General features: G+C 47.4%; 1 protein-coding gene across 1 annotated transcript in view; it reads left to right on the top strand.

The window, feature by feature from the left end:
* LOC147624733 (uncharacterized) overlaps nucleotides 1-26,795 on the top strand; it is a 42,930-nt gene extending 16,135 nt beyond the window's left edge. The window contains exons 3-5 of the mRNA XM_086819765.1: nucleotides 25,882-25,993; nucleotides 26,184-26,251; nucleotides 26,377-26,795. Coding sequence (XP_086675891.1) covers nucleotides 25,882-25,993; nucleotides 26,184-26,251; nucleotides 26,377-26,523 — 327 coding nt within the window. The 3' untranslated portion in view covers nucleotides 26,524-26,795. The remainder of the gene's footprint in view (nucleotides 1-25,881; nucleotides 25,994-26,183; nucleotides 26,252-26,376) is intronic.
* Nucleotides 26,796-27,082: the final 287 nt, after the last annotated feature.

The following is a 27,082-nucleotide window of genomic DNA, read 5'->3' on the forward strand; positions in this document are numbered from 1 at the left end:
ACATAGACATAAGTCCCTTGCCAAGCAGGTGTCAGTCCACATGACCCTTGACGTAGACATAAGTCCCCTAGGCGTCATGTCCACTCTACCACTTGCACTCCATGTTGGTACTCTGACCACACCTTCGAGGAGAGGTGGGCTCAAGTGTGTAACATAAAATAAGAATCACTCACAGGCATAGACGTGATTCCTGGTGCTCCATAAACATTTCGGCTACACATAGTTTATAGGCATTTAGGCCACCAATAGTTTTACAGGCATTTCGGTCGCCAATAGAAATCGTTGATCCGTGAGATAACCATGAGTTTCATAAGTCCAATGCATCCCAAATAAAGGGAGCCAAAAGCATAATCCATCCCAATAAAGGGAGCCATGAAAAGAATTCATTCCATTAAAGGGAGCCATAAGTCCATAAAGCCATCAAACTGAAGAATGCAAAAGATGACCATATATATAAATAACCATGTCATATATTGCAATCATCGAGCATCGTACTCACAACAGAGATGATCTCTAGATTCTAGGCTTCTCAGCCGTGAAAAGCATTTTTCTTGAAACACGTTCAAGAAAAACATACAACACTTCTCCTTGCATTTACACACGAGGGTTAGGTGTTTAAAACATGAAGAATCAAAAAGTAATAGCTTTGTAACCTCAAAGAATACTTAGCTCTTCTTCTTTGTCGAAAACATCATGAAGCTATGAGACAAATAGAACTCCATTATCGCTTGCTTTGAGCTTGAGAAGCAACTTCCATAATACAAAGATAGAAGATAGACGCATCTCCACAGACTCCAAGAAACCATAATGTTCACTTCCAATTATGCCTGGTACTGCTATGTATAATCCTACCAATGGCTGTAGTATGCACCTTAATAAGATCGTTCTCACATAAGAATGAGAGAGAGCCTTATGCTATGATACCAATGTAACTAACCGGGAAGCGTGGGAGGGGCCGTGCATTACTTGACCATGAGCATAATTAAACATTTTGGCATTTAATCACAGCCATTAAACAATCCACAAAGCTGAAAATAGAAGTTGCACATATAACACCGCATAGAGGCCGGAATGGGCCCACTCTGTCCCCCTCCCCCCCCCCCCCTTGGAGTATTTCATTATCCAAGGAGAAATATAACATGTACAAGCTTTGAGGGCCTTACTCTCCCAATGGGAGATGCCGGATTATCCATATACAATCATAAACCATGGCTATCCAGCATGTCCTTCCATAGGTGCACAAACATGTATAACAGCCCACATGGCTCTTCCATATGTGCATAAACTTGTATGACAGCCCATATGGCTCTTCCACAAGCACTTAAACCTGTAAACCAGCCCATGTGGCTCCTCCATGAACTCATAAACTTGTATAACAGCCTGTATGTCGCATCCATGAGCGCCAAAACTTGTAAGCCAGCCCATGTGGCTCATCCATGAGCACATAAACTAGTATAACAGCGTGTATATCGCATAAAACTAGAAATTTCAGCAAGCTTTAGGACTGTTCTGCTGAAAAACAGTTGGGGTGTGTAAGAGGGTGTAGAGTACTGAAAATCATCTTCCCCAAGTTGGATATGGCTATGGTGGGCTTAGAAATAAAGAGAAATGGAGAAAATTCAGAGTTTTCAGTCTCCAAAAACCTGCTTGAAGCTCAAACTCGCCCAAGAGATAACTCTCTCATGGTCAAATAAGCAAGAAAATGCTACAATGCCATGTGTAGAGCTGAATTGACAAGTGTGAGGACACTCGTCTCACTTTTATTCTCTTATCTGCCACATGTTCCAAATGTGAAGGCCAAAAATTCCGCAATCTTCAGCCCAGATGATAGCTTATTTCACAATGGCGCTTTGGCAATACTCGATCTTTGTCGAATTCAAGAGGTAATGATGTGAACGGAAATTCCACCAGAGATAATCCCCCATTTCTGAAGCTTTTGTTCCTCTCCCATCGCATGGAGATTCATCCTCTTAGACATAAGTTCTTTTTTGGGCACTTGTCGGGATTCCAAGACATGTGGGATGGTTGTCTTTTCTGCATAGGCACCCTCGGTACGAGCCAAGTATGCACGTGCTGCATCCCTCGGTTGCATGTGCAACTCTTGAGCAATCATTGCCATTGCATGATCCATATAAGATTCTTTCTTGGCGTTCAAACGGTCATGTATAAATGGATCCTCGCGGCGATAGAGATTCAATTCTTCTTGTTGTGCATGGAGGAGAGCCTGCATACGAGTAAGTTCAGCCCTCAAGACTATGGACTCTTCTTCTTGCATCTTCTCTTTGCCGCGGGACGGCTGTCCCACATATTCATGTTCCCTATTGTGCACCACATGAGTTTGCTCATCTTGTAAAGCATTGGAGGCATGCATTTCATTGTCCCTGCTTCTTGTATTAGCATCTCCAACATTCATTGTATGGTTGCCCATAATGTTCTAAGTGTAGAGATAGCTAGTGTTCACGGTGATCGTCTCTCACGATAGAAGTGAAAGAGAACCGTATGCTCTGATACCAATGTAACTTGGTTGAACACAATGCTAATCAATACACTTAAATACACTAAGATTTGAAGGACACTTGCTCAAATACAAGAAGTAAATTGCTGAATTTACAAGAGGCACACAATGAGACGGAACGGCCGACCCCTCCCTTGAGTAAATTGTATTACTATTGGAGAAAGTACTCATCCAAAATGTCATCAACAAACAAGTACTCATCCAAAATGTCATCATTGACCATGTTCTCTCACAACCTCATGGTTCAACTTGAGAAAGGAAGGCTGAAATTAGGGTTTTCAGCAAAAAGACCAGAAATTACAGCAAAAATGAGAGCTGTTTTGCTGAATTTCAGTCATTGGGAGTGAGTAGGAGAGTGATTAGCACTTGGAAACACTCTTGGAAGCTTGGAAAACACCCTAGCAAGTTGGGTATGGCTATGGAGAGCTTGGAAATGGAGAGAAATGGTGGAAAAACAGAGTTTTCAGCCTCCAAAAATCCTCATGAAGAGAAAACACGAATTTCTCTTAATAAGTAAGTGAATTGGGGTCCAATCAGGTGAAGGGACATGGGGAGATGCCCATTTATGAGTAAAAAGAGAGGATCAGGTCCTGGACATTGAGTCTTGTCCGCCTCGGGACTTCAGTGAGTGTGAACTTGGAAGCGGTCATAATTTATAAGTGACTTTTGGGCGCCCAAACTTTAATGAAGTGGGAACGCACTCACTTATAAATATTGGCCAAGTCCTAAGGGCTATTTGAGCCTAGATTGGGTATACTTACCACCTGTTCACATGCCACACAACCATGTCAGCAGACAATTTCACACGCACGGTTCACGGGCGGGCGTCCCCTTACCCGGAACTACACATTGGTCAAGCAAGCATGAAAACAGCACGCAATTTCAATTGCAAGCAAGCACATAAAGATGCTATGCAATGCAGCATTGGCATGAGCAATTTCCGTTCATGAAACCGTATAAGACCAGGCGTTTCTAGGCAAGTATATGCGATACTAGACCCAGTGGAAAGCCAATCCTCCAGGCGTTTCCGGGCATGTACACAAAGGCACAAGTCCCAGCGGAAAGCCAAGTCCTCTAGATATTCCGGACATGATAACATCAAGTCCCAGCAGAATATCATATCCAACTGTACAGCATGACACATGTCAATCACATGCATAGGCACATTCCATAAGCTATGGACACCAATCCAATATGTACATAGTGTGAAAGCAAGAGTGAACCATTCGGATGGCCAAATGGTGACAATATCTGGTACAAAATATAGTGTGGGGGAAAAGAGGCAATATATACTGGTTGGGGTTGCTAGTCGACCACTGTAAAATAAGCCGTTAGTCCCATGGAAAGGACCCACGACTAGGTATGTCTAGTCGGCCAGCAATAACCACCTTGGTCAGCTAGCAAAGACTGGTCGGCTAGCACATAGGTAGCCTCTCTTGGTCGGCCAGCCTGGCCTAGGTGGCCAGCCCAAGTCGGCCACCTCTTGGCTAGCCACAAACTACAGCTGACAACATAAAAACTACAACACCGTCACGTGGAGTAAAATTGGGACAATTTGGACAATGAGGAAAAATGGAGAAAACTCTCATACGGGTGGGTAGACCCATAACAATGATCCTAACTCCCTACTGAGTAATATGGTACAGACAGGAGATGACTGCTAACACCCCCTCTTAGCTCTTGGATGTGGAACTAATCCCAGGGCCCACCTCTTGCATGAGAGTGGGCATGAGGTGAGGTTTTGCATGAATGTCACGCCCGAGAAGAGACGGGAACTTCTTGACAAGCTTAGCGTCTACGAGGCGGTCGAAGCGACAAGAAGGACACCATGAGTGGCCGTGGATCCCGCGACGATGGGGAGAGGAACTCAAGCCTCTACAATGGAGTCATGTGGTGGATCGGGATCATGCACACCATCACCTTCACCATCAAGTCGGAATGTTACTCCATCCACGACGCCGGCACCCTCCATCTCCACGGCCTCTCAACCATTAGGTGGCCCACGACGACAATCTACACTTAGGGAGAATTGGAACCCCAAGTTGAAGGAGGAGGTGGATATGACGGTGGCCCGCTTCTTCTTCCATGACCACATTGCCTCTCAAGCGGCTAGGTAAGTGCAATCGATCATTGCCAATTCATCATTCATGTTTTCATCATCCTAGTCCCCTTCTCATTAGTAAATTACTTTCTTGAATAGATCGGAATACTTCAAGGTCATGGTTAAGAAGATTGGGGAGTATGGCTCAACCTATACGCCCCCCTCATCCGAGAGCTTGTGCACTACATTGCTCGAGAAGAAGAAGCGCATTGTAGAGCAAGCGGCCGACAACACAAAGCGGCAATGGGAGAGGAACGGAGTCTCCCTCATTGTGGATGGATGGAGTGACACCCGCAAGAGGAGTATTCATGGCGTGGTTGCATATTCCCGCAGAGAGATGTACTTCATCTCATCTCATGATGCATCCGGCACTGGGAAGAGCGCGGATGTGCTTGCGGCAGAGTAGGCTACCACCATGGAGATCGTTGGCCCTGAGCATGTAGTGGGCTTTGTTGTGGATGGGGAGCCTTCCAATAGGGCGGCAGGAGCTATTCTCCAAGGTATGTATGGACATGTCACGGTGTCCTTTTGTATGGCTCATTGCCTAAACAACCTCCTCAAGGACATCGAGGCATAACCATGGATCAGCCCGCTCATTGAGGAGGCCAACACCATGGTCTCAGACTTCGGCATGAGTTCAACAATAGGTTCTGTGTCTCTCTCCTCAAATATTCCGACACCTGGTTTGCCCACAACTTTCTCATGTTGGGCCGGTTGAAGGATTGTAGCGGTGCTTTGAGGGGGCTTTTCCTTAGCGACGAGTTTGTCGCCATGCAAGAGTCCCGTACAAACACTGGCCAAGAGTGTAGGCTACGGGCGGATGACACCTCTTGGTGGGAGCGTGTGAAGACCACAGATGCTATGGTGAGGCCCATAGTCCACCTATTGAGGATTGTAGACGCTAGGCAACCATGCATAGGCAAGGCCTACGAGGCCATGGATCGCATGATAGAGAAGTTGAAAGACTTCGTGCCTGACGAAGACAGATACGAGGAGATCCATGCCTTGTGTCTAGGAAGGTGGAATTCCTACTACTCTCCATTGCATGCAACAGCTTATGTGGTGGACCCAGAATTCCAAGGCAACAAGCAGGAGAGCGACCGAGAGGTGAGCGCTGGATGGAGGATCATCTTGGATCGTCTTGTGCCTGATGCATCGGTTAGGCGCAAGATCAAGGATCAGCTTTCGATGTACAGGTCATTTCATGGCTCCTATGGCTATCATGATGCACAGGTTGACCGCTCCAAAGTTGGTGCTGCTCTATGGTGGGAGGACTTTGTTTTGGATGGACCGGAGCTGTAGCAGCTTGCCATCCGTATACTTAGCCAGGCCGTCAGCTCCTCTTGCTTGGAGCAACTTTGGAGTACCTACAGCAACATTGCCTCTAGGAAGAGGAACCTACTCGGGGTAGAGCGTGCCAATGACCTTGTGTCATGTGCACAGTGTGTATCTACCGTGTGCGACACGCACGCAAGACTAGTTTCGAGGCTTGGGGAAGCTTGGAACTAGGCAGGCTGATTGACGAGCTGAGTTAGGGATAAACTAACGGGCGGGCACCCAAGTATGGACGGACGGGCACCCAAGTGTGGGCGCCCGATGACCGGCCAAGAGCCTATTAAAGGGTGGCCAAGGTTAGTTATTAGGATATAGAGAGTCTCGCGAGTTTGTGAGAGCTCTATGGTCTTGGAGCCTGGATCTAGTGCAGACGTGCATCTGCTTTACGTAGCCGAGGCCGGCAGCAGTCTCGAGGCCCGCGAGGGCAGCTTCGTGGCGGTATGGGACGTCGCGAGGAGGAGATTGGTCGGTACGTCATCCTAGTTAGCTCAGCTCGTGGCTCGGTGGGGACAGCCAAGATTGTGGGCTCGCCCACGGTTGTCATGGTTGGGAGGTGAGTCAGGCCTGCACCCCGTTGTTGTTTGTTTGTTCGCTTGTTTGCAGGATTCGAGTTTCGAACCAAGATCGATCACGAGGAGATCCGTGGGGAGTTGAGAGTGGTATCAGAGCATACCTCGTGAACGAGCAAGTCGGTAGGTAGAGAAGATGAGGTCGAAGAAAGGTATGTGTTAAAAAGCTTGCTGTTTTTTCTGTGCATACTGCTGTTTTCAGATTTAGTATGTGTTTTTCTTCATCAAAGACACCCATGTTGATGGGAGATGGTAGTTTAGAAGGGTCGTTGCTTTGCAAGGAAGAGGAGAGTCGTTCGTGCAGTCATACGCATGAGCAAGTCGGGTGAGAAGCAGAAGACAGAAAAAGCACGATGCTTTTCTGGTTCGATTGAGAGAGAGAGAGAGCGTTTGTGAGGAGGCGGCGTTGACGGCTTTGTGCGTTGGCAAGTTTTGCAGGCGGTGGCTACCGGCGGCTGAAGGCGCTTAAGGCTAGCCAAGCAGCCAGGCCAGGCGGCCGCCCAGGCCACGTGGCCTTGTGGCCAGGCTTGCGCTGTCATGTGCATCACAGATGCCATGGACATTTCTAGGGCTAGATCCAGAAGAGGCAAGCAGATAAAGACTAGGAACCAGATAGAGTCAGACTGTGGAGCACAAGATGCAGTAGTGGACAGGTTGGACTTGGAGAAGCACCAAGGAGCTGTCGGCTGAACCAGGAAGCAAGGCGCATGAAGGCCAGACAAGAATAACCAGTCGGCTGATGTAAATGGCATTTAATTCATTTATAACTGGCCGACCAGCAGTCGGCCAGTTTCCAGCAGTCCTAGAAGTCCAAGAGCAAGTATAAAAGGCCAAGGGTGCTCCTCATTTTAGTCATTCCACCCACTAGGGGTGTGAGTCAATAGGAGGTCCCATAGGGGACAGAATTTAGGGTTAGGAACCTTTTTATGAAGGCAGCCCATGGCTGCAAAGATCTGTACCTTTTTTGTACATAGTATATACTGAAATTCCAGCACTTCTCACTCTCTCTCTCTACTCTCTCTCTACCTGCGTTTTTGCATCATGGTGCGTTTTTGCATCAGGAGGTCTTCAAGAGTGTTTAGGGCTGAAAGAAGACTACCCAGAGCTTCCGCGTGTTACATTGGTATCAGAGCATCAGGCTCAGCAAAGCTAAACACTGATTCAGTCCCATATGATGGTGTACAGGTCCAAGGTACAGGAAAGTACACGGATTCGAAGCCCAAGGCGGGAACACAGATCGGGAAGAACTCCCAGGAGGTTTGTTGGTGGTGTTCCACAGTGCCAGATGGGGATGGCAGTTCCGTGAGCCAGATGGGTTCTAAGGGAACGGTCCCAAGGGAGGTTGATCCTCCAAGGGTGATGTGAGAGTGCCAGACTCAGTTCCGGGAACGATAAACCAAGACGGTGTTTAGAGCCAGGGCAGGAATGGATTGTGGACTAGAGGAAGACCAGATGCATAGATCTTCATCAGAGACAGAGTGGTTTGGAGAACAGATCGGATTTTCAGAGAAAAAGGTTTGCCAGGGATGGATGATGACAGAGGGACTTCGGAACAGGATTGGGATGATGACAGTCATCCAAGAGCAGGTTGGATTCCCGTCATCAAGTTTAGCAGAGGGGGATGTCATGTGCATCACAGATGCCATGGACATTTCTAGGGCTAGATCCAGAAGAGGCAAGCAGATAAAGACTAGGAACCAGATAGAGTCAGACTGTGGAGCACAAGATGCAGTAGTGGACAGGTTGGACTTGGAGAAGCACCAAGGAGCTGTCGGCTGAACCAGGAAGCAAGGCGCATGAAGGCCAGACAAGAATAACCAGTCGGCTGATGTAAATGGCATTTAATTCATTTATAACTGGCCGACCAGCAGTCGGCCAGTTTCCAGCAGTCCTAGAAGTCCAAGAGCAAGTATAAAAGGCCAAGGGTGCTCCTCATTTTAGTCATTCCACCCACTAGGGGTGTGAGTCAATAGGAGGTCCCATAGGGGACAGAATTTAGGGTTAGGAACCTTTTTATGAAGGCAGCCCATGGCTGCAAAGATCTGTACCTTTTTTGTACATAGTATATACTGAAATTCCAGCACTTCTCACTCTCTCTCTCTCTACTCTCTCTCTACCTGCGTTTTTGCATCATGGTGCGTTTTTGCATCAGGAGGTCTTCAAGAGTGTTTAGGGCTGAAAGAAGACTACCTTGAGCTTCCGAGGCAATGGAATCGGAGTTGGACCGCCAACTCCAAGAATTGTTGCAAGCTGGCTTCATCCGCCCCAGCGTGTCGCCGTTTGCAGCACCGATCTTATTTGTCAAGAAGAAAGATGGGTCTTCTCGGTTGTGTGTCGATTATCGTGCACTCAACAAGCTAACTATCAAGAGCAGATTCCCGATGCCTCGAATTGACTATATTCTCGAGAGGCTGAATGGAGCTAAGGTGTTCTCTAAATTGGATTTAAAGAGTGGGTACCACCAGGTTCGGATTGTTGAGGGGGACATCCCCAAGACAGCTTTCCGTACAGAACGGGCCCACTATGAATTTGTGGTCATGCCATTTGGATTGACGAACGCCCAGCTACATTTAACCGCATGATGATGCGTATTTTCAGGGAGTTGATTGGAGTGTGTGTGTTCATATTTCTGGACGACATACTCATACAGCTACAGTTGAGCAGCATGACATTGATGTGGAGAAAGTCCTTAAGTTGCTGGAAAGCAACGAGCTCTATATCAATGAAAAGAAGTCAGAATTTTATCTGTTCCAGGTACATTACTTGGGATATATAATTAGTGCCGAAGGCATTCGACTTGATCCGGCTAAAGTGGCCGAGATTGTTAACTGGGAAGTACCTCAGACTGCTTATGACATTAGATCATTTGTGGGTATATGCCAGGCATATTCCACCCACATTGACAAGTTTTCTGATCTCTCGGCAGACCTCACCGATCTGCTAAAGGGAGTGAAAACAAGGAGGCAAAAGATTCGAATGACTCCACGAGCGTTGGAGGCATTCCAGAACCTCAAGGTGGCTTTGTCAGAAGCGCCTTGTTTAGCCCTTGCCTCGTGGGACGAACCATTTCAGGTGATCACCGATGCGAGTAACATCGCAATTGGAGGTGTATTGCAACAGAATGGTCATCCAGTAGCTTACATGTCTCGTAAGTTACTGCCCGCCGAAAAGAATTACTCAGTCTACGATCGTGAACTCCTAGCAGTCATTCAGGCCTTGAAACATTGGAAACATTTCCTGTATGGCCGTGACTTCGAGGTTCGCACTGACCATCAGGCATTGCGCTGGATTCAGACGATGCCAAGTGCACAGTGGAGTGATCGACAACACCGCTGGAGTCAGATATTCCAGCAGTTCGGTGGCATGATTGAGTACCTTCCAGGAAAGGCCAATCCAGTGGCCGATGCTTTGAGCAGGAAGGGACAGGTATCTACGATTCAGACCACTAGACTAGACCTTGTTGGTACAGGACTAGAAGACATGAAGCACACGTACGCGGATTCCGAGGAATTCGGTACACAGTGGGAACAGGCATTGGATGCCACAGGACCATGCCATTTTCTGATACGCGATGGTTGGCTTTACTACAAAGGCCGACTGTGTGTCATGAAATCATTCTGGGCAGCTCTTCTCCATGATGCCCATGACGCCATTACAGGTGGTCATAGGGGCATGAATTCGACTCTGGAGAAATTAGAACGGCAATACTATTGGCCAAAGATGAGGCGTGATGTGTTTACATATGTACAACGCTGTGACATTTGTCAAAAGGTGAAAGCTCCTCGTGGAAAGAAGATAGGGTTGTTACAGCCTTTGCCAATTCCTGAGGGTCCTTTCCAAGACATTTCGATGGACTTTGTCACAAATCTGCCTCCCAGTCCGAGTAAGCGTAATACACAGTGTTTGACTATTGTTGACAGGTTCAGCAAATTTGTGATGCTTATTCCTTGTAGGGCCAATGTGACCGCCGAGGATGTTGCCCAGCTATTTATTCGGCATTGGTACCCGATTGGTGGAATTCCTAGGACCATCGTGTCAGACCGAGATGCCAAGTTTACCAGTCATTTTTGGAGGGCATTGTTTGATAATTTTGGTACTAAGTTGAATTTTTCCAGTGCATTCCACCCACAGACAGATGGCCAGACAGAGATATACAACCAGTTGGCCTTTGATGTGCTGAAGTGTTATGTCCACGATCAGCAAGGTAAGTGGGAATCATTTTTGCCTTTAGTTCAAGCTGTTTTGAATGACTCTTTTTCTTCAGCTATTGGCAGGACTCCATATGAGGCAGCGTTTGGAAGGCCTTTCCAATCGTTGTTAACCAGGACGTCGTCTTCAGTACCGGAGGCGAACAGAGTGACGGAGTCTTACCAGGAGATCGTAGAGTCCGTTAAAGACAGATTGGCTAAAGCGCAAGAGGCCTACACTCGACAGGCCAATAAAGACCGAAGGGACATGAAGTTTTCGGAAGGAGATTGGGTATATCTTCGGATTATGAAGCAAAGATTAAAGCAGGTGGGCAAGCGATGCCCAAAGTTGTCTTTCAGGAGCTTCGGACCATTCCCCATCCGGAAAAAGATTAATGAGGTGTCTATGCAATTAAAGCTACCTCCGAGTTGGACTATGCACGATGTATTTCATGTCAGTTGGTTGAAGCCATATGCAGGTCCACCCCCTTCAGAGGTCAAAGACGAAGCGGAACCAGACATTATAGATGAAGCAGAGGTAATGGTTCCAGAACAGATCCTTCTGCACCGTTTCAAGCATGGCTCAGGCCGAAGACTACGACAGTTTCTCACGAAGTTTCAAGAGCGAGGAACTCATGAAGCGGTATGGCTCGACAAGGACTTTTTCGAGGACTATCCGGCTTTATTGACGGATTATTTGGAGGCTATGCAGCTTCCGTCAAGTTAAGCAGAAGGGGATGTCACGTGCATCCCGCACTTGGATGCCACGTAGACATTTCTGTACAGAAGGTGCAGGACCTGGGATGGTGAACTGGTCCCATGTGAGCCCAGTCCGGGACGAGTCAGCCAGGGATCCATCTCAGTCGTCCGAGGTCAGGTGTGCATTGTCCTGCACATGAGTCCAAGGTCAGGTGTGCATTGCCCTGCACATGAAGCAGTGCCAGTCCGCGCTGTGAGTCTCCCTCTGGAATGATGTCAGATGTGCTGAGTATCTGGTTTGCAACTGGATGCCAGGCCTCTGTAGGCATGTAGGTTGCATGTAGAGATGGGGCCAGCCCATAGGGCTACCCCAGTGTAAGGATTTGCATTGTGCATACTTAGTATGGGCATGGGGGAGGTATAGAACCACCCCCAAGGGGCCAGGAGGGCCCAAGGTATTGCCCACCAGCCAAGGCAAGGGCTGGAGGGGTTGTCGGCCAGCTCCAGAGCTCCTGGACAGGCAGCCGACAGAGACTAAAACCCTAACAGCAGGCGGCCAGGTGTGGGGGGGCAGTCCCACACCCATGCGCAGCATGCCCAGCAGCCAGGGTGCTGCCCAGAACATGTGCGCAGGCTGGACAGCCATCAAACAAGTGTGAAAACACTTTATTGAGTGTGAAAGCATTTAATGATGAAATTCAGTCGTGGGCTGTCCTGAAGCCAGCCGACTGCATGAAGGGAGGGGTATAAATACCCCAGCCCATAATCCCATTATTCATCTCATAATTCACCAAGAGCCTCAAGCATTCAAGGGCCAGGACAGCCAAGGGTTTGCTAAAGCTAAGGGGTGAAGGACTGAAGGTCAAGGGCAGGTTTTCCAGCCAAGAAAAGGTCAAGTACTTTGTATTTGTTTTAGATTTACATCATTCTAATAAAGCAAATACACCATCCGTGGTGGGGGCCCTACAGAGGGTAATTGGGACCCAATACTGTGTCCTTCTCCATCTCCCCCTTCTCTCTCTATTTTCTGCACATCGTCTTTCAGTTTTGTGCGTTAATTCCGTCGCGAAAAGAGTGCTGTTTTCTGAGTTTTGAAGTACCGATCCTTCTCCGAAGCTTCCGCATATTACATGCGCAGCGAGCCCAGGCGGCGCTAGGCCAGGCCGGCAGGCGCCCAGGGCTACGCTGCCGTGCTACCCAGGCCCACGCAGGCTGGTGCGAAGGTACTGGCGACAGCAGCAGTGACGGTCGAAAAGCAAGGTTGACGGCAGCACTCGACGCCTGCAGACAGCACGCCGGCAGCGCTAATCCTGGAGGAAAAAAAAAGCAAGGAAAGTACGTTTTTTTAAAAAAAAAAAGTGTAAATTTTTTTTAAGTTTTAAAAGATCCCTCCTCCAAGGTATCAAAGTGTTTATTTTTTTAAAGAGTATAGAATATATATATCCATATATATATATATATATATATATATATATAGATATATATATATATATATATAGATATATATATATATATATATATAGATATATATATATATCTATATAGATATATATATATATCTATATATATATATATATATATCTATATATATATATATATATATATATATATATTTATTCGAGAAAAAAAAAACACAAAAGCAAAGCAAAAGCTAAGCCTAGCTTTTGGAGATTTCTAGCTTTTGGGGCTATCTTTATAAACCCCCTCAAGTGGGCTTCTTGCCACACATCTCTTAAGTTTTCAAGCTCTCAAGCTCTCAAGTTCCCTTGCAGTTTTCTTGTGCAAAGATCGAATTTTCTCTCCACTTACCCTCTTCACGATGTCGACCCAAGAATCGGAGTTGGAGCCCCTTGTGGAACGCAAAGGCTTGCCCGCTATACGGAAGGTATCGATGCCGATCTTTTTGACAATTTTGTGTCAAAATCAGATTTCCAAGAGTTCAAAGTAGCTATCGGGACTGCTTTATTTCAAGATGGTAGACCGGTTGCTTTTGAAAGTAAAAAGCTAGACGACACTGAATCTCGTTGGCCAACCGTTGAGAAGGAGCTTTATGCTGTGATTCATGCTCTCAAGGTTTGGAGATATTATTTATATGGCTCCAAGTTTGTGGTATTGACTGATCATCAGTTAATCAAGTATGTGTGTGATGCGGATGATTTGAGAGACAGGAAAGCTCGTTGGGCAGAGTTAATGCAAGATTTTGATTTTGAGATCCGTTATCGAAAAGGGTCCATGAATAGTATTGCAGATGCACTTAGTCCGATTAGAGAGGTGAATACTTTGTCGTTCACCGAGATTTCTACTAACTTATTTCAGTCATTGAGAGGGCTTTGCAGGACTGATAGTTATTTTGGTCCATTTTGGCAGAAGATCCAGGATGGGAGCTCATTGATTGACCAAGACTCGATGACTGAGCAGTCTACTATTCAGGCTGCAGGAGGCCAGTGGATGATTCGGAATGGTTTACTATTCCGTAATGACAAAATTTGTGTACCACAGATCCCGGACATGAGGTCCAAGATTCTTAAGGAGTGTCACGACGCCCCTTCTGCTGGACACCCTGGGGTACACAGGACGTTATCGTTAGTGAAACACACTTTTTATTGACCAAAGATGAAAGGGTATATAGAAGATTATGTTCTCAAGTGTCAAATTTGTCAGGCAAATAAAGCTGAACGCTTTAGACAGGCTGGGTTGTTGCATCCTTTGCAAATCTCAGGTAATAAATAGGAAAGTATTTCCATGGATTTTATTACCGGATTGCCAAGAACACATCAAGGCCACGATTCTATTTGGGTTGTGGTAGATCGCTTGACAAAAATGGCTAGATTTTTACCGACCCGGAAGACTATTACAGCTACGCAATTAGCACGGCAGTTTATCGAGCAATTGTTTAGACTGTACGGGTTACCGCAGGACATAGTCAGTGATAGGGACTCTAAGTTTACGAGTGATTTTTGGAAACTTGTTTTTGAGAAGTTGGAAACAACTTTGAATTTGAGTTTCTCAGATCATTCTCAATCTGATGGCCAGACTGAAAGAGTGAATCAGATTTTGGAGGATATGCTTCGAGCATATGTATCCAAAAGACAGAGTTCATGGGAGGATTATCTTCCTATGTTAGAATTTGCATATAACAGTACTAAGCATACGAGTACAGGTTTTAGTCATTTCATGCTTATGTATGGTTTTTAACCTGTTATATACACTATAACCGGTACAAAATATGGTGTGGGGGGCAAGAGGCAATATATACTGGCTGGGGCTACTGGTTGGCCTCTGTAAAACAGGCCGACAGCCCCATGGAAAAGACCCACAACTAGGTATGCCTAGTCGGCCAGCAGCAACCACCCTGGTCGTCCAGCAAAGGCTGGTCGGCCAGCACACAGGTGGCCTCTCCTGGTCATAACTTGTGGAGAGCCATCTTGGGAGATTAACTTTGTGAAGAGCAAGAGCATCATCATCAATCTCTCCCCCACAACACTGCCCTGCTGTGCCGTCGTGCCGGTTGCTCCACCTGAAGACCGTTGCTGCTCCGCCGTCAGCCGCCCCTACAGTGTCCAGTTCCGTCATTGCTCCACTGTGTGCTGCCCCTGCAGCGCCCAGTACCGCCGTTGCTCCGCCATGCACCACCCCTGCAGCGCCCTGTCTGCCGGTTTACAGCACCCCACCCCTGGCAGCGCCGCTTTGTCCGCCCTGTCCGCCTGCTTGCGCTGAGTGTGTGCTTGCTCCGCCAGCTTAGCCACCGCGGCCATATATAGCGCCACTTGTAGCACCGCCTCCGCCTTGCAGCGCCCAACTCTACCACTTTGCAGCGCCTGCGCCGCCATAGTTGTGCCCGTGCCTCCTTGTGAACAATGCCTTGAGCTGTCAGCTGCTCCCAGTTCCTCCTAAAACCTCAGCAAAGAGAAACTACTATTCAGGGCCTCATATCTTTCACCTCGGACTTTACTTTTCCGAGGTTATTTTTCCAGATTGGGCATTGATGTTCCCTAGGATATCTGTGAGGTTCAAAGATTTGATTCAGACCTTGGACATTGGTAGTACCCGGTGTAAGACTCCTGTGGGTCTTCCTAGTGGCGTACTCAGGCATCAGAGATCTTGTGTCTCGACATCGACACCAGCCCGACCTTGTCATTGACCTATTTGTTTGATATTGTATTCATTTGCTTGTATTGGTCTTGTCTTGGAAAAGCCCGTGGATTGCTCCGGAAATAAATTGTTGAAAAGGGGATGGGGCATGTTCCCTGCTCAGTGTGGTGTACTGTGTAAAACCCCTATACCCTTCTCTCTCTATCTATGTCTCTCGGACACGTGGTCGATTTTGTCTCTGCATGCTCCATTGGGTTTATAGTTAATCCTTAACTAGTAACATGCTAGCTCACCTCCCAACCTTAGGATCAATACTTCGATCCACCCTCGAGGCAGGGCTAGGGCTCCAGCACAATTCCATAGGCCTGTGGCTAACTCCGGTGTCCCATACCATTGAAGCCCACAAGTAGGCCTTCGACATACCAACCTACGTACTCACCATCTGCACGGCATGCGCATGTCTGCTCTCCTAGTCCAAGCTAGACCGTTAGTGTCACCATTTGGCTTGTTACCCACCTTCGATGAGTGTTTTGGGGGAAGCCCACACACCTAATGAAACCAAGGTGAGAATGGGGGTTTTCCACGGAAGAAGGGAGATGCTAAAGAATAAAAGCATTTCTCTGAAGGTGTAAGGTGTTCACACCGATATTTGAGGGTTGGGCACTTAACAAGGGATTTTTGGGGCTTGAGTTAACACAAAAAGGGTTCATGGGCATCATGCATGGACATGTGAGCAAGCTTTTGGGGGCTACAAGAACAATAAAAGCTGGGTGCCCACTTTTGAGAGATTTATTATTTTTATAGCATGGATACTAAAAATCGCCGAGTTTTATCACTTATAGCATCTTTTGCTAAAGAAAGCAAAAGTTTGAATATTTTTAGCAAGCAAAGCCACTTTTGGAAGGAAAAAGCATGGGTCATTTTTGGAGCTGGGCTGAGGCGTTGAAAAGAGGAGGGGCTGCTCTCTTGTTTTGGCACGCGCAGGGGATCCAGGCCGACAGCAGCAAGATTTTCTCTCTCCTTCTCTCTCCTTTGAGTAGACCATACATCATTTCTTCTTCTTCTTCTTCTTCTACAAGGATACAGATAGAACATAGGAAAACATGCATGCCGAGAGTCCTACAGGCCCGGAAAGAGGGCAAGAGAGCATTCTATCGCGATGGCCGTGTCAACATCGATGGCAAGGCCACCGATTAGAGCCAGGCGGCCTATAGGACATCGGCTATGGAGGATCAAGATTCACAGATACACAGCAGTTTGGAACTGCAATGGAGCACTTTGGACACATCCTGGGAGGATGGAGGAGGTTATGGAGGGACGGGACATCATACTACTTACAGAGACGCACCAGAGCCCAGAGAGGGGGCTACCCAAAGTAGAGGGCTATCAGTGGGAGTACTATAGCGGTACTCTTCAAGCGAGAGCTACAAGAGCGCCTACAGGTGGTAGCACGTGACCAAGAGGCTAGATACATGTGGATTAGACTGCAGCTCTCAGCAAACAGGGTGTTATACATTGCTCTATGCTACTTCTCTCCTAGAGGATCGAGATATGCCATGACAACAAAGGAGGAGAGTAGAGGGGAGGAGGAGGACACAGGGCCATTGGGAGAGTCACCATACGCAGCCCTTTCAAATGAGATCAGACACTACTCCAACCTGGGGGAAGTCCTCCTTATGGGGGACTTCAATGCACGGACACAGAGCCGACAGTGCGACATTTATGATTTCGAGCACCCCAAGGTGATGCACACACTAGAGGTGGAGGACACGGGAGCTTACAGGGTGTCAGAGGACATGGGGCCGGATAACACCAGATATGGTCATCACTTACTTGAGGTGGGAGCGCGACACCATCTCGTTATTTATAACAGGATGAGACAGTGGCAGGATTGAGGAGCACTGACATGCTTTCTAGATCGGGGGGGTAGCACAGTGGACTACATCACGGGGTCCATGGAGACCACACATGCAGTGACATCTTTCACCATCCCCCCGTGTCCTATTGGTGCGGATCACACGTTCCTCTTACTGTCACTGGCGAGCTCCACACCAGCACCCACACAGCCCACATAGGCATCGCATACAACTTTCTACTTCACCCATGACTTGGCAGACATATATGAGCGTCATGTTTATGACGGGCTATTGCAGATGGATCCCCTGTCACCTCTAGACACACTCACCACTCAGCTGTCATCTCTACTACATACGGCCGCCACCCGTTGCTTCCCCCCATCACACACACATTGCACACACAGATAGATTTGGGAGTATGCCCTAGAATTGGTGGTATGATGATGAGTGCAGAGAGGTATATAGACACCTCCGTGCCCAGAGAGCACTAGGGACCATTACACAGACACAGGTGAGCCGACAGATGAGGATCCTCACACGCCGTAAGAGGTGTGCATATGAGGAGGCACAATACTAGGATATATACCACCTACTCATGAGCAGAGATGCAGCCACTGCATGGCGCAAGATGAGAGAGCCTCGCCCTCGTACCTCGATTGAGGATCCACACACATGGCGCACACATGCAAAGAGCCTCTACCATATCCCTCAGCAGCCGCCCATACCACAGCCACAAGAATCCTGGCCTACCACCTCTACTTTCTTTACCGCCTCGATGGTAGAGAGAGCTATCCGCCAGTTACAGCATGGGAGATCGGCTGACCACACAGGTATACAGAGTGAGCATCTTATTTATGCAGCTGACACACTGGGACCCTTTGTTGCTCACCTCTTTAAAAGGGCACTAGTGGAGGGCCTACCAAGTGAGTGGACTATGCACACCATCGTGCCTCTCCTCAAAGCGGGAGACATGCTAGACCCCAGTAACTACAGGACTATCATGATTGGTCATACATTGGCCAAACTTTATGGTGCATTGCTCTAGGCAGAGTTGAGCTCATATGCAGAAAAGGAGGGACTGCGAGCACCAGGGCAGGCTGGATTCCGACGAGCTTTCTCCACTATTGACCATATATTCACTTTGAGATGTCTGATTGACTAGGCTAGGGCGCGGGAGAAGAGATTATACTGGTGCTTTGTGGATTTCCGTAAAGCATTTGACACGGTGCCACGAGAGAGACTCTTCCAGCGCTTACAGTCATTGGGGATCCCATCAGAGATGGTTTGGGGCATCTATGCTTTATATGAGCAGGTCCTCGGGTGCATACGATGCCCCGGGGGGCTATCTGATGTTATTGCTAGCACCATAGGTGTGAAGCAAGGATGCCCACTCTCTCCTACACTATTTGGCTATACATTGATGAAGTGGTTGACTTCATTGGTCACGGTGGTGAGACGGGGTAGACATCTCAGGTACCACAGTTCACATTATGCTATATGCAGATGATATTATTCTGGTCTCTGAGTCGCGGGTGGGACTACAGCACCATCTCCATGCACTCGATGACTTGTGCACACAGAGGGGGCTTACAGTGAACCTTGGGAAAACCAAGGCCATGATTTTTCACACCTCAGGGCCGGTTCGACGACAGGCCATCTTCACACTAGCAAGAGGACAGGTAGAGGTGGTAGACTCATATGTGTACTTGGGGATTACATTTACACTCTGCCAGGAAGATTTACTATGGCACAGGCAGCCAGGGATAGACTCACACGAGGGTATGCAGCTCTGGCCATGCTAGAGAGACAGTGTCACCAGGCACACTTCTAGGAGCCCCGCACGAAGGGGTGGTTGTTTGACACACTAGTCATCCCTGCTTTGATGTATGCTGCAGCAGTATGGGCACCTGGGCTCGCCACCTCCACATGGTCTCAGATAGAGAGGCCTTAGATTCTCATGCTCTCACGGATGATCCGCAACAAACCCTCCGTCCCACATGACATTGTACGGACGGAGTTTGCTGCACCTCCTATGCTAATAGAGGCCCTCTTCCAGACGATCTGTGTCATGGCCCTGTGAAAATGGAGCAGGACAAGTGTGGGCATGGTGGTTGCAGAGTCAGAATATTTTATGATTCACATGGGGGGGTGCCCGGACAGTGTTTAAGATGTGTGGACATCCCTAGGTGTGAAGGGGGAACATTAAAACATTAACTTTTAATGTTTATTGAAGTTTTGCCCCTAGGCCTTAGTGGCCCTAGGAACTTATTAAGTTGGGGCCCTAGGGATTAACTTGGAAAGGAGTTTTCTCTCTCTTCACTCTCTCTCCTCCCTTTTTGGGGAGTCGTGTAGCAAAAGTGGAGAAAGCCCTCATGCGCTTGTATCCTATCGTGGAAGAGCTCAAGGAGGAGGAGGCGGCTGCTGAAGATCAGCTTTGTTGCTGTTTTTCTGAGAGAACCAGCCGTACAGCACTGTACGGCCAGTACTGGACACTCTCTCTCTTTCTCCTCTGTTGCTGGCGGCACACAGGACAGCTGCTGGTGGCTGCGCAGAAGACCAGTACAGGCTGTACAGCCTGTTTTCCAGCCCAAACTCTACTGTACGACTGCCGTACAGTGTACGGGCAGTCGGGTACAGCAAGTACAGGTGCAGGCGGCGCTTTTCTGGGTGCTGGACAGACCTGTGTATGCTGATTCAAGCTGGTACAGAAGTGGACAGCAGGCTGTTTATGCTAGTACAACGCCTGGCACGAATCCCGAGGCGGTACAGACGGGTACTGTGCTGATTTTCAGATCTGTACTTTACAAGGACAGCATAGGAGTGAGCATCAGGAGGAAGATACAGGCAAGTGCAAGCACATGTGTGAAGCAGGATTGTGGGTTCAAGTGCCTGCAGGCACAGATTGGTGCTGTTGCTTCCTCCAGTGTTGTTTCACGAGCTGAACTTGGTAAGCCTTGACTCTGTTCATCTATCTCTCTTTCTATTGCTTGATGTCTGCTACAGGTATGTGTTATCTGGCTCCTTGTGAGAGGAGGAGTATGGCAGATTGACAAGGGATTAAGACAGGGATTGAACAGCACATGTATGTTGAGCTGAGAAAATGTATCAAGCTCTTGAGTTATGCCAGATGTATGCCCATGGCTGGCCTGCTTTGTGAACTTGGCTGATCAGAGGGAGGCACAGTGTGTTGCTTGAGGACACAGATCTGTGTGCATAGATCCTCTGTGCTGAGAAGGATTTGTGGGCAGTCAGATTGGACTACAGGTGTAAACTCTTGGCTGGTTTTTTTGTGTTGTACTCAGCCATACATATTATTTTAATGGAATAAAGAAATACCGCAAGGGGCGCCAAGCTTTGGGGCCAACAGGTGTCGTTGTGTTTTCAGATTTGGGCACTCTAGCTCCAATCTGTGTTTTGTTTCTCATCTAGACTACAAGTGGACGGGTGGTTGCTCCTACCGCACTCTGGTTTTCTATCAGAGGCCGGTTTCATATTTTGATGCATCACCAGAATGCAATCGAGGACGCTTGCCATCTTTCAAGAGGGGGGTATGTCATGGCCCTGTGAAAATGGAGCAGGACAAGTGTGGGCATGGTGGTTGCAGAGTCAGAATATTTTATGATTCACATGGGGGGGTGCCCGGACAGTGTTTAAGATGTGTGGACATCCCTAGGTGTGAAGGGGGAACATTAAAACATTAACTTTTAATGTTTATTGAAGTTTTGCCCCTAGGCCTTAGTGGCCCTAGGAACTTATTAAGTTGGGGCCCTAGGGATTAACTTGGAAAGGAGTTTTCTCTCTCTTCACTCTCTCTCCTCCCTTTTTGGGGAGTCGTGTAGCAAAAGTGGAGAAAGCCCTCATGCGCTTGTATCCTATCGTGGAAGAGCTCAAGGAGGAGGAGGCGGCTGCTGAAGATCAGCTTTGTTGCTGTTTTTCTGAGAGAACCAGCCGTACAGCACTGTACGGCCAGTACTGGACACTCTCTCTCTTTCTCCTCTGTTGCTGGCGGCACACAGGACAGCTGCTGGTGGCTGCGCAGAAGACCAGTACAGGCTGTACAGCCTGTTTTCCAGCCCAAACTCTACTGTACGACTGCCGTACAGTGTACGGGCAGTCGGGTACAGCAAGTACAGGTGCAGGCGGCGCTTTTCTGGGTGCTGGACAGACCTGTGTATGCTGATTCAAGCTGGTACAGAAGTGGACAGCAGGCTGTTTATGCTAGTACAACGCCTGGCACGAATCCCGAGGCGGTACAGACGGGTACTGTGCTGATTTTCAGATCTGTACTTTACAAGGACAGCATAGGAGTGAGCATCAGGAGGAAGATACAGGCAAGTGCAAGCACATGTGTGAAGCAGGATTGTGGGTTCAAGTGCCTGCAGGCACAGATTGGTGCTGTTGCTTCCTCCAGTGTTGTTTCACGAGCTGAACTTGGTAAGCCTTGACTCTGTTCATCTATCTCTCTTTCTATTGCTTGATGTCTGCTACAGGTATGTGTTATCTGGCTCCTTGTGAGAGGAGGAGTATGGCAGATTGACAAGGGATTAAGACAGGGATTGAACAGCACATGTATGTTGAGCTGAGAAAATGTATCAAGCTCTTGAGTTATGCCAGATGTATGCCCATGGCTGGCCTGCTTTGTGAACTTGGCTGATCAGAGGGAGGCACAGTGTGTTGCTTGAGGACACAGATCTGTGTGCATAGATCCTCTGTGCTGAGAAGGATTTGTGGGCAGTCAGATTGGACTACAGGTGTAAACTCTTGGCTGGTTTTTTTGTGTTGTACTCAGCCATACATATTATTTTAATGGAATAAAGAAATACCGCAAGGGGCGCCAAGCTTTGGGGCCAACAGGTGTCGTTGTGTTTTCAGATTTGGGCACTCTAGCTCCAATCTGTGTTTTGTTTCTCATCTAGACTACAAGTGGACGGGTGGTTGCTCCTACCGCACTCTGGTTTTCTATCAGAGGCCGGTTTCAATCTGCTTCATACAGGGGATCAGAGATATGCCATCAGATCGACTCTCACATAGAGCTTTTGAGGCATCCAGGGAGCTCGCAGAGAGTGGAGATAGGAGATCATGGTATTCACAGATGATACAGTGGCTCACTCAGCATGGTCTTGACATTGCCACCTTTCCAGTATGTTATACATGCATACCACATCTAGCTCTCTCACAGTGAGAGGAACAGAGTCCTTCAACAGGATTTATGGCAGCGATCAAGAGACTTGGATTACAGCCAGTCAGCCTCTACTGCCAAAGATGCTATACTACAGAGATCAGTTTATGCGTATCTCAGCGGATGGATTCATACAGAGACCTGGATACATGGATGTGTACATGCCTCACAGTGCCCGAGTGGTGATTGGCCAGCTCAGAGCGTTATCACACCCGCTTGAGATTGAGGCAGGTAGGGCAGCACGGATCCCCAGAGCAGAGAGGATATGCAGACTATGCTAGGAGGAGGTTGAGAGTGAGGAACATTATGTATGCAGATGCAGAGCATATAGTGTCATTACAGAGAGATACACCACCATCTTCAGTGGACATCCCTCACTCCGCCAGATCATGGAGTCCGCAGACCAGCGCAGATTTGGCTAGTTCTTGCTAGAGACATTGCGCCAAAGAGAGACACTGCTACAGACTCATACCACAGGGAGAGGAGGGCGACAGCTCCAGTCCAGAGATCTATCCCAGTGCCTACCCTGACACAGGAGGGGGTTACACTTCAGCGCGCTGCGGACCTCCGAGCCAAACGGAGACCGAGAGCACCAGGCTACCAGACTCCCAGACTACATCAGGAGGGAGATCACAGAGATACGGCTCGACATCAGCATCATATCCAGGAGCGGCTAGCTCACTTACACTCACACCCGGAGATCATGCTCCGAGGTATTTTTGCCTCGCCATCGCCTATGTATCACATATTACACCCCCATTATGGTACTGGTTGGAGCTAGACAGATCTGCATTGCATTCTTGTATACCTTGCGCATATAGGTTGCATACTGAATCTCTAGCAGTGGTGCTCCATCCATCACACCCCCCCACTAGCTCAGTACTTTCATAGTTTATTTCATGTTCATTTTGTCCTTTTTTTTCCTGGACATCCAGAAGACACTGACAGTTGTACATTGATTTGTCTCATAGGTCTAGCTCGGCCTCTAGTAGACATTAATACAACTTTCTTTCTTCTTTCTTTCTCTCTCTCTCTCTCCCTCTTGTTTGTACACCACCATTGAGTCCCCTATGGTCGTGTTGTCATACTTGTACATTTTATTCTCACTCCACATTTTCCTCTTGATGACTGGAGGAACATCATTGTACTACTTGTTTGTCTCATAGGCCAATTTTGGCCTTTTGCAAACGTTAATCTCTCTCTCTCTCTCTCTCTCTCTCTCTCTCTCTCTCTCTCTCTCCAAGAACAGACTGTACAGCAGGCTGTGTTTTCTCTCCCTTGTGCCCTCAAAGCAGGTCGTTCAGCAGTGCTGCTTTATCCCTTTCTTGCACCCTTGCACAGACCGTACAGCAGCAGTGCTGTTTTCTCTCAAGACTGGCAGTACAGCAGAGTTCTTCTTTATCCTAGGCCAGACTTGCAAAAGCTTCTGTTTCCCTCGCTCGTCTACAAAGTTGGCTGTACAATAGTGGATTGATGTGGGGCTGTTTGGAGCTGTTTCATGGACTGCTTTATGGAGCAGATTCATCTCCCCAAACATGTGGAAAATCTGGTGCTGAATGCACCCTCACCTTGGAATTCTTGTAAAAGCTTCTAAGTAATAAAGAATTTTCTGCAGGGCCGCCCCGGGGGGGGGGGGGGGGGGGGGGTGTTGGCAGGGGCAGCTGTTCCGGCTCAGTGTGTTGTCCACCTATTTTGTGGCTTTTTGTTGTTATACTCTGTTTGCACTTGAAGTGTTTTCTAGTCCGGGTGTTTTGGTTATAGTTAGTGGTGCATCTGCACAACTATGTCTCATAACAACCCAAGCTCACGTATATAGTGATAACTATGCCATAAATAGCTGACTCATTATAGAAGGCCATTAAGCTTGTTTTTTTAATCCAAGAATCCTAGCCAAGTATTGTGTGCTAATCCCTAATCTTGGGTCCTGGAACCCCGTTGGATTAGTTCCCTAATCCATAGATTAGTATCTAGGTACATAAGAGAGGGCGTGGCGTTGGGCTGGGTTGTGTACAGGCAATGGAGAAGGAGAGATAGGTGTGGTCGGCTCCAAGAGGGCATGTGGGGATGGTGAACTCGGAGATGCGTGAAGCAAGCTCAGGGGGGGATCTAGAATATAATCCACCGTGCTTGATCCTCCACTATGTAGAAAGCTTGTGAGTCCGCCGGATAGGGGTATTGTGCCATCCCGTTATAAATAATGAGACCATGGCGAGATCCCAACTATAGGAGGTGACTCCCATATCTATGCCAACCTAAGCAGGAGGGAATTATTGGATATCACAAGAGATCACACATTGAGCTATGGAGGATGAAATATCATCATCATGGTGGAGAATACCCAACAAACCTCCCTTCAGAGTGATGGTGGAATAGTCCCATACTCCAACACAAGCAAAGACTAGACATGGACCCTGCTTCAGACTCAGAGGCTAGTAAGCATGGCTCAGAGGCCGGTGAGCATGGCTAAAAAGGCTCAGGGGCTCAACAAGTATGGCTCAGAGGTTTAACAAGCATGATCTTCGCGAAAGACCGAGAGGTCAAGTTGTGGCTGGGGCACAAAGACAACCTACAATGGCATACCAAAACAAACCCCACAAACACCCCCCCCCCCCCCCCCCAAAAAAAAAAAACGGCGCCCCGTGCAGCAGCGGCAAAAAAGGGAATGATGGAGAGGTGCCTTGGTCTACATTGTCCTTGCATTTAGCAATCCTTAGTCAACCACCATCAATAAGTTTTTTGCATTGTAAAGAAGTTCTCCAAATCAATAAAGCAAATACTCTTGCTTGTGGGAGGGGGCCCTTACGAGATTGGGACCCAACGTGGTGCTGACTCTACATCCTCTCTCTACAGCTCTATCTATCTCTTGTGAATAAAGGTTAAAGTGGATTGCTTTATGCTTACTAACATAATGATATAAAGGTGGCCTTTCTCTGTGTTATACGATCATACCGTTTGCATGCTTCACTTAATTTGACTATGTTATCTTTAGTGACGTGCCAGTTCCATTGATGCACACTATTTCTCATAAGTTGATTGAATCATGTCTGGTTAAATTCTTGAGGCCATTGTTTTAGACAAAAATGGAAAACCATTAGAGAGTTTTGGAGGGCATTGTTTGATAACTTTACAATGATTCTGTAGTTTTCTAGTGCCTTTTAGGTTTGGATATCTGTCCATGGAGGGATTCCCTTCAGAATCGGGTTTGCTAACATTTTTTAAAGAGGAAAGAAGTGTTTCAAGGAGAAGAGCTGCAGGGTTGTTCTCTTCTGTTATTGAGTTCTAGACACTTGCAATTATTATATAGCCAGTTTTCATGTAATTATACTGTTTTGGTGGTTTTTGCAATAGTACTATTCAGAAGAACAGCTGTCCTCGAAACAGCGACTGAAATTGGAAATTCAGAAATTGAGGACAGAGTTTCAAACACATGAAACTGATTCTGGATCACCACAAGTGCAAAGTATGTTCCAGTTTTGGTACTAGCTTTTGTAAGATTACGAGTGTTATTTTATGCCTTGCTTCTCTTCTTGTTTTTCATTGAATAGAATGCAATATATGGGCTGCCGGAATGTTGACTATTCCTGATTTACGGTGGTCTTCAGCTCACAATGGTCTGCTGCCGTTGCTACTGATAACATGTCATTTTGCAGTTGCCATACTTACAGCAAGGATCAATAACTTGAATCGCCATCTGCGGGAAGGCCCCAACTATAAGAGGGTTTGTGCTACATGCTTTCCTTCATACACTTTTGGCTTTATCAGTACCATGAGTGTACATCCTGTCTATTTTAAAGGGAACCTTGCATGGTTGATTGTGTTGATGACTGGATAGTTGTGTTTCAGGATAAGCATTCGAGGAAAGGTTTGAATGATATGGTTCAGTATCGGAAGCGTTTGCTCCGCTACCTACGCCGCCGGGATTGGCCTGTCTACTGCAATGTTCTTACCAAGCTGAAGTTGGATGATATTATACTTGAGAGACGAAGATAAGCTTCTAGAGCTCTGCTGAAGGGAATAAAGCAGTGTCAGACGACCTCTTTTGAATCTTCCTTAAAGCAGTGTTTTTCCTCCTCCATTTAATATGCATGAAATGAAGACTATTTTCATTTGAAGGCAGGCCAAATGAAGCTGATGAACACCTCTGGTTTTGTTAGGTTCAGGAATAAACTTGAACTTTATATAGGTATATTTTTCTGCCCCGTGCAACTTTGCTCAAGTTGTAGCTCGCTGGTTTATTCTAAGTTGTTTACGTAGTCCTATGCATTTGCTGTGTGGAGCTACCCTCATATGTGCATGCATGTGCACGTGTTTATTGCAACTTGAGCACATTAAATGTGTCTCCATGCTGGCCTTGATGATGACTGAGTTTGCCCTCAACGTTTGGAAAAGTTACTGAAACTTTGCATGCTGGCTTATCCGTGAAGATTTCTCCACTTGAGTAGTTATAAATCTGTACACATAAACCTAAGCAGGAGCTCCCTGCTCGTGTGAGCAGCCCAGCCACACCCACACCTTCTCCTCCTTCCCTGCAGGCCTTCCCCACACCAAC

This window comes from Cibotium barometz, chromosome 25, assembly GCF_041138505.1.
Source record: "Cibotium barometz isolate CiBa-2024 chromosome 25, ASM4113850v1, whole genome shotgun sequence".
NCBI lineage: Eukaryota > Viridiplantae > Streptophyta > Polypodiopsida > Cyatheales > Cibotiaceae > Cibotium > Cibotium barometz.